This window comes from Perognathus longimembris, chromosome 1 (assembly GCF_023159225.1).
Source record: "Perognathus longimembris pacificus isolate PPM17 chromosome 1, ASM2315922v1, whole genome shotgun sequence".
NCBI lineage: Eukaryota > Metazoa > Chordata > Mammalia > Rodentia > Heteromyidae > Perognathus > Perognathus longimembris.
In genome coordinates this window covers 13,555,199-13,573,517 of record NC_063161.1, presented here as the reverse complement: position 1 = coordinate 13,573,517, position 18,319 = coordinate 13,555,199, and the positions used below count along the sequence as shown (strand labels likewise).

Sequence of the window (18,319 nt, the reverse complement as noted above, 5' to 3'; positions counted from 1 at the left end):
TCACACTTGAGCTTAGATGGGGCCTCCTCTGACTTCCATCTGGGAGATCCCATGGCAGGAGACTCCAGTCATCCTGAACATGGAAGGTACATGTGCCCCTAAGTTCTGTCCTCCCTCGCCCTTTCTCTCTCCTCCTTCCTCCCTGGCGACAGTAGTGGGGCTTGAATTTAAGGCTGGGCTGCTGTCTCTTAGCTTTTTCGGTAAAGGCTGACCCTCTACCACTTGAGCCACATCTCCACTCCTTTCTTTCTTCCTTCCTTCCTTCCTTCCTTCCTTCCTTCCTTCCTTCCTTCCTTCCTTCCCTCATTCATTCATTCCCTCCTTTCTTTCCTTCCTTCTCCCTCTTCCTTCCTATTCTGGACTGAGAAGCTAGGGAAAGGAACTTAATTTTTCGTGTGTGTGTGTGTGTGTGTGTGTGTGTGTGTGTGTGTGTGTGTGTGTGTGCGCGCGCGCGCCAGTACTGGGGCTTGAGCTCAGGGCCTCATACTCCTGCTTTGTTGTTTTTTCCCCTCAGGTACACCTCTACTTCCTTATTTTTTCCTCTTCTGTAACAATCAGAAAACTGACAGCCAGTGTCCTTGTTCATTAGCTTGACTGGCTGGGCAGCCAGCCTTCTTAAGGCCCAAGGAAACACACTTGAATCTGAGCGTGTGTGTGTGTCTAACCCTCATGCAATACTAACCAAAACAGGTAGCTGCTGTGACTGTCTCATGCACAGATACCTGCATTATTCTCCTCCAGAGCCATGTTTTAGGTACTAAAGCTTGACAAATTGGCAACAAAAGATGGCAACAATGATTTCTTGCACCATTTTTAAGCCTGTGTAACAGCACAATTGGCATTATTACTTTCCTGAAGTAAACCAGCATCAATATCCTGTGGCACTTTCTGCCTGTAGTAGCAGATTTAATATCTTTGCAATAACTTGGGAAATAGCCAGATCATCAGTCTTATTTTGTTTAAACCTGTGTAAAAGGGGTCCAGACTTCAAGGGTGAGTTCAACTAAATTGCATATACCAACTAATAGGAGTTTATTTCTGCAAGCATCATTATAGTAAAATCAGCTTCCTTTTAAAAAGCAGAGGGAAAATGAGCTCCGTGCCTTCTCAACCAAGTCTCCTTCTCCACAGGGGCTCTGTCAGTTCTGCACACAAACCTAAGATAGAATATTCTAGAAGTAGGATTCCGCAATACCCATTCAGGCCTGGGGGAACACATGTTCTGATAACAGGAATCCTGACAGCCAGGAGCCTAGCTCCTCAAAGCTCACCAGCCACCCACGGGCCAGGCTCAGGCTGGATGTTTATAATCATAGGAATCACCACCTTTCGCAAGGTGCCTCTGTCTGGCTAAATGGAGTATAGAATGCTCATGCCTCCCCATGGAAGCAAAGGACCACATAGGCAGCAACAAACAGAACCAGCATGGAACCATGAGCCTTCCTCCCCACCCTCCCTCCAGCCATGCAGCAGCCACCTGAGCAAACGCTCCCACCCCGTGTGCTCAGAAGAATCATGGTTTAACCCTCAGATCAGAGGGCACCAAGAAGGTTCAGCCTAGGAGGGTAATATGTGCCCCTGCAAGTGTTTCATTGCTCTGGGGGCGGGGGGGCCTCCTGGCAAGTGTTTTATTGCCCTGTCTCTTCCAGGATGCTGACACACAGCAGGTGGAGGGCAGCGACCCTTTAGGGGCGCTGTGAGAGCCAGAGCCAGAGAGAAGCAGCCAGCCCTCACCGCCATCTGGGCCACGTGAACACCATCAAGGCTCCACGTGAATCCTCAACACCACAGGCTTTTGATGAATGTAGGGTCTGTGGGCACCGTACACAAAGAAGCTCTCAGAAGCTGTACCTCATTTCTTTGGTGGTTCGTTTGGGGGTTATTTTGTGTGAGTGAGGGATGCTGTTACAAAGTCTACCAAGGGGACTTCCCTACTCTGAGCCTCTGCTGTGTATCTTTGTACCTTCAGCTGACATTACATTCTTCCCTACATGTTGAGTAGCTGTGATCCTATCTTGTTTCCTACTGGATTGTAAGCTCCTGAAGACAAGGTCTGGCTCCCGCAGCTTCATATCCCAACACTGTGCCTGGCACGTGCAGTGTGCTCAATAAAGGTTTAAGGAACAGAAATAAAGTTAACAAGACAAAGTAAGCCTTTCGAGAAACAAAAACACCGTCCCAGGGAAGGAGCAAATTTTGAAAGCAAAATCTGTTTATTAGAGCTAATGAGGACCTTTTCAATTAGCAATCCTCTGCTTTATGAACCCTTCTTGCTTCATTCAGTTTTGTTTCCTTGTTTGTGAGTTTAAAAAGTCAAAGCCAGTCAGGTGCTGGCGGCTCATGTGTGTGATCCGAGCTACTCAGGAGGCTGAGATCTCAGCATCGCAGTTCAAAGTCAGCCTGGGTAGGAAAGTCTGTAAGATTCTTATCCCCAATTAGCTACTCAAAAAAAAAAAAAAAGCCAGAAGTGGAGCAGTGGCTCAAGTGATTTGGTACTAACCTTGAGCACTAAAGCTCAGAGGCAATACCTAGGCCCTGAGTTCAAGCCCCAGAACTGGCACCAAAAATAATAATAATAATAGTAACATAACCACACCCATTAAAATGGCTATAATAATGAATGCATAGAGAACAGGGACCCTCATATGTGCCTGGTAAGAATGTAACATGGGGGCTGGGAATGTGGCCTAGCGGTAGAGTGCTTGTCTAGCATGCATGAAGCCCTGGGTTCAATTCCTCAGCACCACATAAACAGAAAAAAGATAGAATTGGCGCTGTGGCCCAAGTGGTAGAGTGTTGGTCTTGAGCAAAAAGAAGCCAGGGACAGTGCTCAGGTCCTGAGTCCATGCCCCAGGACTGGCAAAAAAAAAAGAATGTAACATGGTACGGCCACTATGGAAAACTGTGGCAGTTCCCCACAAAGCCACATACAGGATTAATATATGACCCAGAAATCCAACTCCTATGTATATATGCCCACAAGAAATGAAGCCATATCCACACAAAAGCCTACATATGCATATTCATAATATCATTGTTCTTAACAGACAGAAGTGGCATCAATGCCAGGCATGGTGGTATGTGCCTGTAATACCAGCTACTGAGGAGGCTCAGGCAAAAAGATCCTGGTTTGAAGCCAGCTTGGGCAAAGTTAACACAAGAGTATTTGAAAAACCAACGAAAAGCAGACTTGTGGGGAAGAGAGGACATGGCTCAAGCAATAGAGTATAACTGCAAGGCCCTGGATTCAATACTCAGTAATACACACACACAAGAAATCATCTGATAAATTACCTGATAAATGAATGATCAAACTATGATACGTTCATATAATTGCTTTTTAAAAAAATAAGTCCCACTATGTGCAACAACATACATGAACTTGATATTATATGTAAAAGACAAAACAGGTTCTCTCTATGTAGCTTAGGCTGGCCTTAAACTCACCATTCTCCTGCCTCAGCCGCCCAAGTGCTGGGATTTTAGGCATGTGCCATCATGCCCAACTATAATATGAGATTATTCAGCAGAGGGAAGAAAGGTTAGGAATGGAAGGGGAGCTTGAAAACCACCAATGCAACTACACTTACAGAAGAAAGGTGAGGCCCAAACAGGCGGAGTAATCAATAGGCACCACTAATAGATGGACTATGGGAGAAAGAGCTAATAAAATATCAAGTTCAAAACCTCTCAAACAAATATATATATATATATATGTACATATATATATATATAAACAGTCAAACATACTACCAAAAAATACTCTCATTAAAAATACAACTCTCTAGGCATTAATACATTTTCCCTATGCAGCTTTTACAATACATTCCTATTTTGTCCATCTTGTTGAAAAATAATTATCAGTGCTGGGAATGTGGCTTAGTGGTAGAGTGCTTGCCTAGCTTGCATAAAGCCCTGGGTTCAATTCCTTAGTTCCACATAAACAGAAAAAGACAGTAGTGGCTCAAGTGGGAGAGTGCTAGCCTTGGCAAAAGCTCAGGGGCAGTGCCTAGGCTCTGAGTTCAAGCCCCAGGATTGGCTGGAGGAAATAAAAGTAAATATAGAAAATAAATCAAAAGCATAGAGTGAGTGGGTTTCATCATAGCCCCCTAGAACTTTTTTTCCTAATAAAACTAAATAAAAATAACTCAAGCCAGGTGCTAGTAGCTCACATCTATCATCCTAGTTACTCAGGAGGCTGAGATCTGAGGATCAAGTTTTGAAGCCAGTCCAGGCAGGAGAGTCTGTGAGACTCTTATCTCTAATTAACTAGCAAAAAGCCAGAATAGGAGGTATGGCTCAAGTAATAGGGAACCAGCCTTGAGCAAAAAAGCCAACAAAGAATGTGAGGCCTTAAGTTCAAGCCCCAGTACCAACTTACAAAAGAAACAACAGGATCAAACAAACAAAATCTAGATTTTTATTTGTTTTTTGAAACCCAGCTTTCCTGGCAACTGACCCAGGGGGCTGCTCCCTGTGGAAGTGCACCAGAATCACCTACTCTCTACTGGGGATGGCACTCCCAATGAGTTTCTGTACCCTTTCTCTCAGGAACATCCTTTTGGGGAGCCCATTACAGTGTTTTGCAGTTCTGAAAAGTAAACTTAGAGCCTTGCACATCCTAGGCCTACACTCTACTACTAAGCTGCACCGTGAACATGATTATTTTTCTTAAGTCTACATGCATTATTTTTTACAGTCCAAGTCTTATTTCTTCTAGCACAAATACCCTCAAGTCCTGGGGAAAGGGCATGTTTAGAAAAGAACCCCATAGGTTCTCTAAAATCTAATATGCCCTCGCCAATGACTTCAATATGCACAACAAATCACTTAACAAGTTGAGTGATACAGTTCAAACTTTTATTTAGTTATAAGTTCAATATCAGCACATAAAATCAACACTTAGAATAAATAGCAAATTCACATTGAGAATAAATAGGTAGCCTACCTAACTTGTTTTTACTGTGCTGGATATCACTTCCACCACACAGTGAGGAAACAGCCTTCTCCACTGGCATTCAAGTGTGTACTTCTAGAAGCGCAAAGAAGTGCTGCTCAGGGCAGTCGCAGAGGCAGAAGGGGCATGCAGGAAGGTTCACGGGGGCTGGTGGGATCAACACGTGGGAAGGAGATGGGGAGAGGGACGCAGGCCAGGGCTGGGCTGCAGTGAGGAACATGAGGTGGCTTCTCACAGCCATCCTGAGTTGGGGTGGGGTCCCATGTCTCCAAGGAGCAAAAAGGCTACAGCTTCTCCCATCCCCCAGGGAGAGTGCGACCTGGGGAGAGGGCAGAGCCACAGCAGGGGACATTCGCAAAGAAGACAGTGGGCTATGAGTGGTCAGCAGTTGAGGCAGTTGAGTCCTTCTGTCCACACAGGTTATCTAAGCAGCTGGGCCCAGCACCCAGCATGGGCAGGTACAATGAGAGATGGCTCAGGTCCACACCAGGAAGCCATCTCGACACATGCTGGAAACACCGCACGTTACCCCTGCCATATGAGGGCAGCCCGACTCTTGAAGGAATATGGCACACTTACCTACAGATCTTTCCTACTGTCTACCCTCTCAGCAAGGGACTGCCACCAACACCAGCACCACCCATCAGATGTTAGGGCAGAGGCAAGCAAAGGGCCAAATTCAGCCCACAGCTTATTTTGGTGACTCAAGTCACAATGGGGAACACAGCCCTGGCCATTCCCACAGGAAAAGCAACAGCAGCAAATGGCATTCAAAGCTTGACACACTACCTATCTGGTCAGGGTGCCCTTTCTGAATGAACTTCACCTGCTGCCTTGCATTTATTTAACCTGCCAAGGGGTTCGAAAGTCAGCTGAACTTTTAAGTCCAGCTCCCAAATACTAAGAAAAGGGGAAGAAGGTACAGAGGGAAGCTCATGTTAAAGACAAAGTCATACAGGGCTGCCCGGTAATTGAATAGAGCCATCAAGGAACCCTGCCTGCGTCAGGCCAAATTTAGTCTTCGGGCCCCTGACTGGGTCTTTGGCAGCAAATGAGTACTGGCGAAGAAGAATTCAAGTCCAACTGTTTAGCTCACTCTTCACCACTTAAAAGCTTAAAAGTCCTGCTGAGAGGAAAAGCCATGCATTCATCTGACCCAAAGCTAAATTAAGTAGGAGGCAAGATTATTCTCTCCTTTTCCTTGGCAAAAATTAAGAAAGCTGGTTCAGTCAAAACAACTGGTAATTTAGTCTGAGACAAGCCCAGAATCAGAGCAGTGGCCTGGGTTACAAGGAATTCATGGTAGGAGCAGAGAATGGAGCTGAAGACAAAGAGAGAAAGGGAGAGAGATGGAGGAAAAAAGAAAACGAGGGGGAGGAGAGTAGGAGGAGAAGAGAAAGAGAGGAAGGGAGAAAGGCATGGAGAGATGAAGGCAGGAAAGCAGGGAGGGAGGGAGAAAGAGACCATGTTACGAGGAAAGTGGGAATTTAAAAGCAAACATAGAAAAGACTTTAAAAGGCAGGTTTCCTCAGCAAACAACTCTGGTAATCCTCAACAGTGCAGGTCCCTTCCACAGGCCCCTGCTGTGGTACCCAGAGCCCAGCTGCGCTGTCAGAGCTGGCCTGGCTGCCCCTGGACTGGGAATTTTATCCACATTAATTCTTAGAAAATCACTCTAAACAATGTTAAAACATTAAAACTGTTTTAATGTCCAAATCAATTTTGTTTGCTTTACAATTGACTTTTTTGATGGTAGGAAGGACTCCTGGTCTCATACCCACACACTGTCATCCATGTGCACCCCAAGAGCTCACTGGGAAAAGCAAGGCGCCCAGCACAGTGGGCCACTTCCCAGCGGAGAGTCAAGACAGTGATCAGCTAACACCTGTCTTGACTGAGCCAACCAAGGACACGCAGCCAAGCAGGAAGACGACCGTGTTCCTGCAGAGGTGCTGCACTGACCCACCCGCTGGGCGTGGGGTTTGGGTTTGCTTCTTGCCTGGCACAGACCCGGTGGCCCCTATTGCTACACACACCAGGCCTCAGCTATGCGGCAGGTCTCAGCCCTGCCAAACTCAGGGGCCCCAAGACTGAACCTCCCTTGCACAAGAATAAATTGTAAGATTTATTATTCATACTGAGAGAATGTTTTTCTTCCCCCAAGGGAAGGCTTAGGTCATCTAACACAGACATTCACAAAGGCAGGTTTTAAAACTAGCTCTACTGCATTCTTGAGTAAACAAAACACCTTGTAACTGGCATCTAAAATTAGCTCTACTTCAAACACCCTGTAACTGTACTCAGGGAACGTCTGAGACACTCATCAAGCATTCTCTTTTGAACAATACCTGCTTCTTCACTCTGCTTCTCCAGAGCAATTCCCAAACCTCTAAAAGCACCAGGGTACCCTTAAACACCTAGCAGCCAGCATAAAAATGCCCACCATTTCCACAGAAGCACTGGATACTGCACCCTCCTGCGTCCATATTCACTGCAGAAGAAGAGGAGCCAAACGGGGTCTACTGGCCACTTTCCCCATTAGGGTTAAACATAACAGATTATTCCAAGATCTTATTATAACAAGAGGCTACAGAACTCTTTCAGCTTCTGCATGCTGGCAGGAAGCACCATCAATCCATCTATGAAAATGCTGTGGAAGCAAGTGCTCTCCACAAGCCCCCTCCTCCCTGTCACTATTCAGATATAAGCATGCATGCTTATATGCACCAGGCATGGTGGCACATACTTGTAATCTCAGTACTCCGGAGGCTGAAGCAAAAGGATTATGAATTCAAGGTCAGGGACTAGGAATGTGGCTTAGTGGTACAGTGCTTGCCTAGCATGCATAAAGCCCTGGGTTCGATTCCTCAGCACCACATAAACAGAAAAAGCCAGAAGGGGCGCTGTGGCTCAAGTGGTAGAGTGTTAGCCTTGAGCAAAAAGAAGCTCAGGGACAGCGCTCAGGCCCTGAGTCCATGCCCCAAGACCAGCAAAAAAAAAAGAAAAGTAAAAAAAACAAAAAGGCCTGGGATACAGAGCATACACAGCAAAACTGTCTCAAAAGAAAAGGAGGAGGAAGAGGAAGAAGACGAAGAAGATGAAGAGGAAGAAGAAGGAGGAGCAGGAGGAGGAGGAGGAGGAGGAGGAAGAGGAGGGGGGGAAGACAGAGAAAAGAAAAAAAATTTAATGCCGCTTGATTACAGCAAAAGCTTAAAACAAGTTCCAGTAATAAAGAGGAAGCTAATCTGGGCACAAGCGTTTATGCAGTGTACGAATGAAAATACCATCATCAACAGTAGGAATATTAAGAGCAGACATTCATTCCTATGGCACTCAGAGGGGGCCGTGCCTGTGCTCAAGTATTCAAGTACTTTATGTTGACAGACACTATAGAAATATGATAAAGGATTAACCCCTCCAGAGGGGAAAAAGGAAACACACAGGCTGCCTGCCTTGCTTGGAGAATGAGAAAAGCTCAAGCTAGCCAGGCCTTCCTACCTGACGGCTGCACTGCCCAGCGCTCAGGTTGCGCAGCACAGACTTCACGCAGAGGCTGTGCATCTGCTCTTGCAGCCTTATTCGGTGAGGACTGTCCTGCCAGGTGGAAGGCAATTCCAACCAGAGCAGGGTTGCAGGCCCACCGCCACTTGTTCCCCTGCTCGCCGGCGGCCCCTGCCCAGCACAGGGTAGGATACAGCATGTACACTCCAGGAAAAAGGGTTCCTGTCCTTTCCCACATTCATCCTTGCAAAGGGGCAGAGTCCCCTTGGCATGGTGCACGGAAATGCACGTCAGCCCGAGGCTGCAAGTGTCAGGAACTGGCCGCCACTTACTGCAGCACTGGGCCACTGAGGGGCTCACAGGATCCGCTGTTACTGCGAGCAGGTTATCTTTGCCTCATCGCTGTGGCCCTGTTAGTCCCAAGGCCTGCCTAGAAATGTTCCATGGAAGAGTCAAGAACAATTTCCAACCTGCTGGACACAGACCTACATCATGTGGTCTCACCTAGCCCAGAAAATCTGGCATCCATTTGGGGACCTCAGTAAACAGGGCTAAACAGTTTCATATGAAACAGTCGCCCGCCAAGGGCAGGAAAGCGAGACCCCCGCCGCCAGCGCCTGTCTGGAGCTGGGTGTATCCCCAACAGATACCAAACCATTATCAAAAGGCATATGGAGATCTTTTCACAAAGCAACCCTCAGACCCACACAGTCAGCCCCATCACGTGCTGCCTCTGGCTATGCCCACAGGTGGACACGCGGGGCTATTTGGCCTGGGCCTCCTGCAGGGCCGGGGCTCTGAAGGCAGAGGAGCTGTCCGACCAGGCCGGGAGCTCGTGTTGCAGGGGAGTCCTCCTGGGGTAGAATGTGTGGCTCACGTCGTAGTTCAGGAGGCAGCTCAGGGAAGCCATGTAGATGTCAGCAAACCGCGACAGGCGCCGCAGGAAGTAGGTGGGGTTCTGGTCTGTACGGAACAAGCTCCCAAACTGGGCATTGAAGAAACTTTTGGTCATTTCTCTGATGGAGTAAGGAAAAACAAAGAGCATTGGAGAACAGTTTTAGAAGGTTTGTCTTTTCAACTACTAAGATCAAATTTTCTTTTGACAACAAGTAAGACTCCTGGGGGAGACATACCAGGCACAGCCTGAAATTCCAGTCAAGAAATCCATGACATTCCCCACCTATGCCTCACTCCTCACTCACAGTTGTGAGTCATGCACTCCCACCCACCCAGGGGGCTAGATCTGCAATGCAGCCTCAACACATGTATGTCTACATCAACACCCGCACCTGTGCCATGCATACCATCCACGTGCAGAATACTCCTACAACACAGGTTAACTACCTCTTCACTGTTGATAAACCACTTAGAAACTCAGCAAACTGTATAACCATTCCCACAGCTGTAGTAAATGCCACTAGTTGTTAGCAGATGTCAATTTTGTCACGGTCATGGAAGGATGACAGATGCAACGATGGCCAAATGGCAGAAAATGAAAGAAACTCAATCAGGTCTCTAGGTGAACAGCAGGAATGGCTTTTAAGGTGTTACTGAAACATCTATGTAGAGGTGAAGATGTCAGACTGTAAGTCAACGCACAGCCTCTGGCAGTGAAGCAGTTTCTTTAACTAATAATCAGGTTTCTAGATATAGGTGGACTCTGGAAACAAAGTGCCTGAAGTTAAATATATAATGATCTGATTTCCCCAATCCTACCTCTCACCTTCATGTTCATACCAATGAACTCACTTCCGAATAAGCCAATGGCCAGCAGCCCAGAGGAGGAGGAAGGACAAGATTCTACACCCCCTCACTTGTGCAGATCACAGGGATGGACACTTTGTCCCATTTCCCCCACATGCACTCTTGAGGTCAAGCTGCCCTCAGCTAGAAGGCCAGATCAAGAGCTGCCACTGTCTCCAGGCCTCAGAGATCTGTGCTCAAGGTAAGGAGAGGGCACAGACAAGAGAGGAAGTCACTCATGGGGGTGTCACATTTCAAGCATCTTTCCTAGAAAAGCATGACTGTCACAAGGTCCCCTGTGGAGAACTGTTCCTTGAGGACAGCTTTGAAACTTCCCTGACTACAGGCAGCTTTCTTTACTGAGACACATCCTGATGAGTGACGGTGCACTCCTGAAGCAGCCACAGTTACGAATATGCATGTAGGAGCCCTAGGACTTCACCACGGGGTCAGAATCCACCTTTAGCACAGGCCCACAGCTACAAATGCTGCCAGCCATCCCAATAATGGCCACTGCAGCCCAAAGAGGACAGGGAGGATGAGAGAAAGAGGAAAGAGTCTGAGAACCAATGGAAAACACAGCCGTGGGAGGAAATCCTACGTCACTGACAGCAGACAGCAGATCCTAGGATAAATCAGTCATCACACCTGAGAGCTAAGACAGGCTGTCTCCCAGTGTCGCCCAGGCCTGGGAGGACACGTGTAGGCTGAGCAGTCAGATGGGACAGTGGTATTGAAGCAGGCCGCTCTTACCTCACCTCTCTTCTCTCCTTCTTCCACTCCTGCAAGACCAGCTGTGACTCAGCATCTCTGTGAACCTGTGGGGCACAGCCCATTAGTGACAGCCTCGATTTCATTGAAAACCAGAATTCCTTAATGGACAGCTTTGCTTCAGGAATGCTCTTCCTTTATGTCTAAGAAGCAACAAGCATTTGTATGAAATAATACATTTCCACACTTTCCAATTGAAATCCTGCCTTCTACACACACACACACACACACACGCACACACACACATACTTTAAATGTCCAACATGAGAAATATAGTATAACAAATTAGGATGAAATACACTAAAGACCTTAAACTGTCATTCAATGCTATGTAACATATTGCATTATTATCTATGTAAAACAGGTGTATAACATGGGTATAGCATGTATGTATTACATAAATGCAGACACTACTTACTTCCAGTTACACATATCCTGTGTCAACACAGTGGCAGGTAAGTAGGCGCAGCATGCATAGCAGAACACCTACTAATCACAAGCATAAGAAAGTACGTGCTGGGGGCTGGGGATATAGCCTAGTGGCAAGAGTGCCTGCCTCGGATACACGAGGCCCTAGGTTCGATTCCCCAGCACCACATATACAGAAAACGGCCAGAAGCGGCGCTGTGGCTCAAGTGGCAGAGTGCTAGCCTTGAGCGGGAAGAAGCCAGGGACAGTGCTCAGGCCCTGAGTCCAAGGCCCAGGGCCAAAAAAAAAAAAGAAAGTACGTGCTGGGGCTGGGAATATGGCCTAGTGGCAAGAGTGCTTGCCTCGTATACATGAAGCCCTGGGTTCGATTCCCCAGCACCACATATATAAAAAATGGCCAGAAGTGGCGCTGTGGCTCAAGTGGCAGAGTGCTAGCCTTGAGTGAAGCCAGGGACAATGCTCAGGCCCTGAGTCCAAGGCAAGGACTGGCAAAAAAAAAAAAAAAAAGAAAGAAAGAAAGAAAGAAAGTACGTGCTACACATGGGAAGTCATTTTCATTTGTGCAAGGATAATAGGACTAATAAATGGTTTCACTTAATGCTACAATAAGGACGACTCAAACCCAGGGCTTCATGCATGCTAGGCAAGCACTCTACCAACTAGGCCACATACCCAGCCCTGTAAGTACATTTTTTAAAAATTTGTTTTTTTTCCAAAAGACAAGAAAGAAGGTGGCACATGACATTTGACAACAACCCTCAGCAGGCTCTCTCCCATCTTCTGGTGGCTAAATCAAACAGTGGAAGCAGAGGCCCTTGAGACTGCGGGGAGCAGGTGGGGCTTCCTGCAACCCACAGCCCCAGGGTAACCTTAGAACGTGAGGGAAAAGACCCAACAGGCAAACCACCTGTTCTCCACGTGGAGATTGTTACCACACCTGCCAACCCAACACTGGGACTATGGGTCCCCTGGCAGAGGGTCTCTGCCAGTCACACAAACGCTGTCTCAATGGAACTTGACCTTTGGATATCTAGCCTAATGCTGCTGGGACTCCACAGGAAGCAGCTAGCACTGAAAAAAATGCTGGCTGTGCACTGGTGAGACACAGTCCACTGGGCCAGTGAGGCCTGTGAGTTCTGATATGGGTTCTGAAAATATGCCCAATTACCTTCTACATTTTAAACCAACAAGTTAATCTCTAGAAAATTTAGGCTAGATCACAAGTGGTAAAAAAAAAAAAAAAAAAAAACCACAAGGGATCTCTATATAAAACTACATGTGGATTTATGGTGCCTGGGTATGTGATCAGTCATTCAGTACCCAGTGTGAGGTGAGCATCACTGTGCTAGATGTTGAAGATAAAACAGGGAGAAATTGGAGACCCTGGGCAGGGAGCCGGCAGACAATGACAAAATAATATGAGGGCACAGAGAACCAGTCTGTGGGAGAAAACCTCACCCACATCCTCTACTCATAACCAGACTCCTGGGTCCTCACTTAAGTGGGAGGAAGCAGCTTCGGCTCTGTATCCTGCTTGTCCTGTTTCTCTAACCCTAAGCTTTGTGTAATCCGTTCTGTAATCTCACAGAAGTATTCTCAACACTTGACACATGAAGATACACTCTAACCAGCCGTCATTTCTCTACCCATCAGAGAGGAAAACAAAACATCTTGAGACCTGTTCTCAAAGTGGTGACATCATCTATGCATGCTTACATTTTCCTGGCCAGCTGTCGCTGTCACAGACAGAACACAACTCGTGAGGTACAGTTCCTACCCCGACCACAGATACGCTCTAGGACCACAGTGAATGCCTGAGCCCCACTATACCATGTTTTACCTATGAACTCATGCTTGTGATAAAGTTTAATTTGTAAAGCAGGCCCAATAAAAGATTAACAACCACTAATAACAAAATAGAATGAGCACAATAAAATACTGTAAAAGTAACGTAGCTCTACAAGTAATCACAAGCCTGGACCTGGGCATGATGAGACCTAGATTCAAGTTGTGCTCTCTTGCTTTATGATTTCAGACATGTTACCAACATCTTATACCCCCGTTTCCTTACTCTAGCTTGGACAAATTGTGCACTGTGGCCTAGGGACCTGGGACCGTTGGGTGAGAAGCGTGCACAGAGCGCTCACTCAGCACAGTGATACACAAAAAGGAACGTTAATGCCCAGGAACCCGGGCACAGACGCTCATTCCATTGACTCAGAATCAATGCCTGGTATTTTTAGAAAATCACCTCATGGGCATGCCTAGTACAAGAGACAAAACAAGTCCTCCTCAGACAGGAGCCAAGAACCAGTATCGCCAGAGCACCCTGGAAGCCAGGCCCAGAGAACGTGCAGGACTCCACACTCATGACTGTGTGCCCTGGGAGAGGCCCTGGCCTGGCTCTCCTCCACCCTCCATAGGAGCAGCTGTGGACCGCGGGCTGTGGGCAGCGGGCTGTGGGGAGCTGGCCATGGGCAGCAGGCGGTGGGCAACAGCTGCAGGTGTGTCAGCCAAGAGTCGACAGCTGTGTCCTTTAATCTACAGGCTCAGCACTCAAGCGACATGATGAGAGCCAGGCAAGTTGGACCAAGGAGAAAGCAGGTGCTTTGTGAGATGGGGTTGGGGGGCGGGCCCTGAGTAGGAGGCACTGTTGCCAGAGGAGCAGCTTCATGGGCCGGGAAATGGCCCAGAAGAAGAGCATTCCTTACTCTCTGAGACCAGCTGCACAACCACAGAAAGAAATCGCTGGCCCTGAGCTCCAGAAACCAGCTGTTTTTCCAGAATACAATGAAGGCTGGGCCCAGGACCTTGCCTCTGGCCAGGAAGCACAATGCCTGGACTGAAATACTCACACCACAGGACTTTGTAGATGAGGAAACCAGGACTTGGTACAGAGCAATTCCACAGCAAAGTCAAGGGAGAACCAGGAACATACCCCCAACAAGGCAGGGCTTCCAGAATCACCACCCTGCGGGACAGCTCCCAGCTGACCCCACTGTTACCAAGGGAGGAATGTAAAGTTACTCCAAACCTGCAAATACTCCCAGTGGCTTTGTGGAGCATTTTTAAATGTCCCTTTAGGGGAAATGTCAAAGTGGCTTTAGGGACAAAAAATCTTTCCACACACTTATCCTACAATCTACTGAAGACATCTTAAACCTTATACTTTATAACTATAATTAAACAGAAAATGCATGGGATAATTTTGACCAGTGACTAATTTCAGAAAATAAGTGAGGAAAAAAACTCCCAAACCTGCATCTGCTCCAGCAGGCCGGTCAGGGTCTGCAGCCACGTCATGGTTTGAATGTACTGCTCCGTGTTCATGATCTTGAGCTCCGACCGTAACTCTGGGATGATGGCGCCAGTCCGCCAGCCGTGCTTCAGGGTCAAATCCTGATCACAAACGTCGCAGAGTCCACATTAGTCTCTCCAGAACTCAAACCATTTTATTTCCTACCCCAGACAGGGGAGGCATTTGTTTAATTACTTTTTAGTTGTACAAGTTAGTTTTTAACCAAGCCAAATTCAAAGCATCACAATTAATTAAAACTAAATAGGCCCCAGGCTTTGACCCCTTCATGCCAAGAAAGTTTCTGTTCTGGACATAATCACCACGAAGCACACAGCTCCTGTAAAAGCACCGAGTTTGGAATCATTAACCATGATTTGTAAAGATAAGACACTGAAGTGGAACAGACAGAGGTCAATCCAAATGCCAGCAAAGATCCTGGGTGGAGAATGGTGGTACACGCCTGTCATCTCAATACTGGAGGGAGATCATGAGTTCGAGGCAGTGCATGTTACAGGTAGTGAGTGACTTGCAGGCCAGGCTGGGCTACAAGAAAGACCTTGTCTCAGAAAACCAAGGGCTAGCACACAGTTCAGGAAAAAAGAGCTTGCCCAGCATGTGTTTGACCCCAAGCACAACTGTAAATTCTGTAAGACCTGCGCTCAGGACCACTGGGGCAGGCCTCAGACCTCAGGGAAGGACCTAACGTGTCCCAGGCCCTCTGCATTAGGAGGAAATATAGACCCTGCTTCTTGGAATGACCACATAACCTAAGCATACATGATCACATTTTTCATTATACCTATTATAACCACATGATCTATGGTAGGTCAGAATATAATCAGTTTTGTCCTGGAAAATCTAAAATAGGCAGTCGTGGCACCAAATTCACTTTTTCATATGGCAAATATTTACCAGGCAATATTTTCCAGGTTCTATTTGTAAACACTGAGGATAAAGCAATGAACAAAAGCTGACAACCTCAGAAAATAAATAAATAACCACACAGTGAAAAATACAAAGCACAAAGAGGAAACCGAATAAGAAGAGGGGACAGGAAGGCCATTGTTTTACTCATAGAGGAATGTTTGAACCAAGATCTGAAGGGTAGGGGGGTAAGAGTTTGCAAATATGTGTACTTTAGTGATACACTTCAATATACATGTGACTTTACTCTTCTCACAAATGACATCAGATCTGGAGAGACATGCCCAACGTCATAGAAGCTGAGACACACACTGAGCCTGACTCCTTACAACAGACCTTAAGTCTCTGGGAGGGTAGGTGTGGTCACACTGTGTGCACTGGAGTGACAAGGGAAGACAATTCCTACACGCAGGTACTGGAGCCCACCCTTCTACCTTTACCATCACCAGGAAGTGTGATCCCACAGAGCTGGGAGGGACTCAGGCACGTGCCCTCTGAAAATGCTTCCAATTAAGAGCTGACAGCATCCATGGCAGCAGGTATGAAGGGATGCACATACAGAAGGCTAGCCCAGGGTGGGCAAAAATGCCCAGATGGCAACAGTGGAGTGGGTAGGAAGCTATGACCCTGTCTCATTACCTCCCTGACCCTGAGCTTCAGTCTCTGGGGGGTTTGCACAGTGCAACCTGTAACAAATGCAAACTCATTCCACCCACCACACCAAGCCTGGTAATGGATACAAACTCAGTACTGTCCGAGTAGAGCTGAAACCCTCATCCCAAGAGTAAGAAAAGCCTCCTCTGTGCAAATAATGCCAGCTTACTCTCCACAAGTGGCTGGCTGCCACAGCAACCCTGATTGAGGTCCATAAGCGTTCATGTGGCACTTTAATGTTTTGAATACACTGATAAAAGGACAGGGAAAGAACACTGGCATTTATTGCATATTGCTATTTGTTTGTATATTGTGCCAGATCTGAGGATTGAACTGGGTCCTGGAAGCTGTCCTTGAGCTTTGTTGCACTCAAGGCCTAGCACTCGTGTGAGCTACTGGCACCCAGCACACATTATTTTTTTTTAATTTTATTGCCACTCAACAAAGAAGTTTATGAATACAGTGCACATCTTGATCAATGTCACCCTTTTCAACATTCTCACCCATCCCTCCCAAACCAGCCCTTGCCTCATTTTTCTTTATTTTGTAGGATATTGAAATGTTCACTACATTCTCCCCCTCTTCTTCTTTTCATTTGTCTAACTCCCTTCCCTTGACCCTACTCCACCCATCTCTCTCAATTACCCAATTTCCCGGTGTTTGTTTTGTTGAACTAGATTTTGCCTTTCTAGGGAATTAAACTGAGTTCTCCCCTAAATCTACCTTATGTCAATTAATACATTTAGGCATTCTTGCATACTACTCAGTATTTATTTATAAACCAATTCTAGCTCCCATATGTGAGAGAAAACATGTAACCACTGTCTCTCTGGGCCTGACTTGCTTCACACTTAGTGTAGTTTTTTCCAGGTCCTTTCATTTCTTTGCAAATGATGTCTATCATTCTTTTTAATAGATGAGTAAAATCCATTGTGTATATATACCACATTTTCTTGATCCATTCCTCCACTTCAGAGGAACATCTGGGCTAATTCCATCCCATAGCTATGGTGAATAGTTCTTCAAGGAACATGGTTGTGCTGGTAGCTTTACTGTACCCTGATTTGCGATCTTTTGGATAAATGTTCAGGAGTAGAATTACTGGCTCATAGGGTAGCTGTACATTTAGCCTTTTGAAAAACATCCACACTGCTTTCCAGAGCGGTTGAACAAGTTTACATCCCACTAGCAGTGTATTATCATTATTTAAATGGAAAGGGGTGTTGTGCATGTGTGTGTATGCACACACAGATATATGTGTGGGCACACAGGTATGTGTTGCACATGTATGTGCTGGTATCAGAGCTTGAACTCAGTGTCTCACACTTGCTCAGTTTTTTTTCCTCACAATTGGCACTATACCACTTAAGCCATGCCTCCAGTCCATGCCAAGGTTTTTCAATCAATTCTTTGAATAAATTTCTAATTTGTATCATTTCCAAAAAAATTATCTTTTTTGAAATCTACATTGGTCTTTTAAAAATAGTCATTTATGTATTGTATATATGTGTATTGGAACTAGGGAAGGGAAAGGGAATAGCAAAATCAAGAGACAAAGGCTAAAAAGACAAACCAACGCAACAGCAATACTTGCAAAACTATATGGTGTAAACCAACTATACAACTCATGGGGGTGTGGGGAGGGGGAGGCAGGAGAAAAATGAGGGAAGAGGTAACAAGTTGGATAAGAAATGTACTCACTGTCTTATGTATGACCCTTTGTACTACACTTTGACAATAAAGTTTAAAATTTTTTTTAATTTAAAAAAGAAATGCACTCAATGTCTTACGTATGAAACTGTAACCCCTCTGTATATCGCTTTAACAATAAAGGGAAAAAATAAGATATAAAGCAAAAAAAAAAAAAAAGGACATTTATGCTAGGTGCAGGAAGCTCATACCTATAATCCTAGCTACTCAGAAGGCTGAGATCTGATCATTGAAGTTCAAAGTCAGCCTGGGAAGGGAAGTCCATAAGACTCATATCTCCAATTAAGCACCAAAAAAGCCAGAAGTGGGGCTGTGGCTCAAGAGTGCTAGCC

General features: G+C 46.2%; 2 protein-coding genes across 3 annotated transcripts in view; one reads left to right on the top strand and one right to left on the bottom strand.

The window, feature by feature from the left end:
• Stab2 (stabilin 2) overlaps positions 1 to 2,136 on the top strand; it is a 128,218-nt gene extending 126,082 nt beyond the window's left edge. For both annotated transcript variants that reach the window (XM_048357037.1, XM_048357027.1), the window contains one exon: positions 1,650 to 2,136. In XM_048357037.1, the coding sequence (XP_048212994.1) occupies positions 1,650 to 1,700 (51 nt within the window). In that variant the 3' untranslated portion in view covers positions 1,701 to 2,136. The remainder of the gene's footprint in view (positions 1 to 1,649) is intronic.
• Positions 2,137 to 7,939: 5,803 nt separating this feature from the next.
• The window catches only part of Nt5dc3 (5'-nucleotidase domain containing 3), a 48,801-nt gene continuing 38,421 nt past the window's right edge, over positions 7,940 to 18,319 (bottom strand). The window contains exons 12-14 of the mRNA XM_048357045.1: positions 14,660 to 14,800; positions 10,955 to 11,019; positions 7,940 to 9,474 (exon numbers count right to left, since the gene is read on the bottom strand). Of these exons, the coding sequence (XP_048213002.1) occupies positions 9,222 to 9,474; positions 10,955 to 11,019; positions 14,660 to 14,800 (459 nt within the window). The 3' untranslated portion in view covers positions 7,940 to 9,221. The remainder of the gene's footprint in view (positions 9,475 to 10,954; positions 11,020 to 14,659; positions 14,801 to 18,319) is intronic.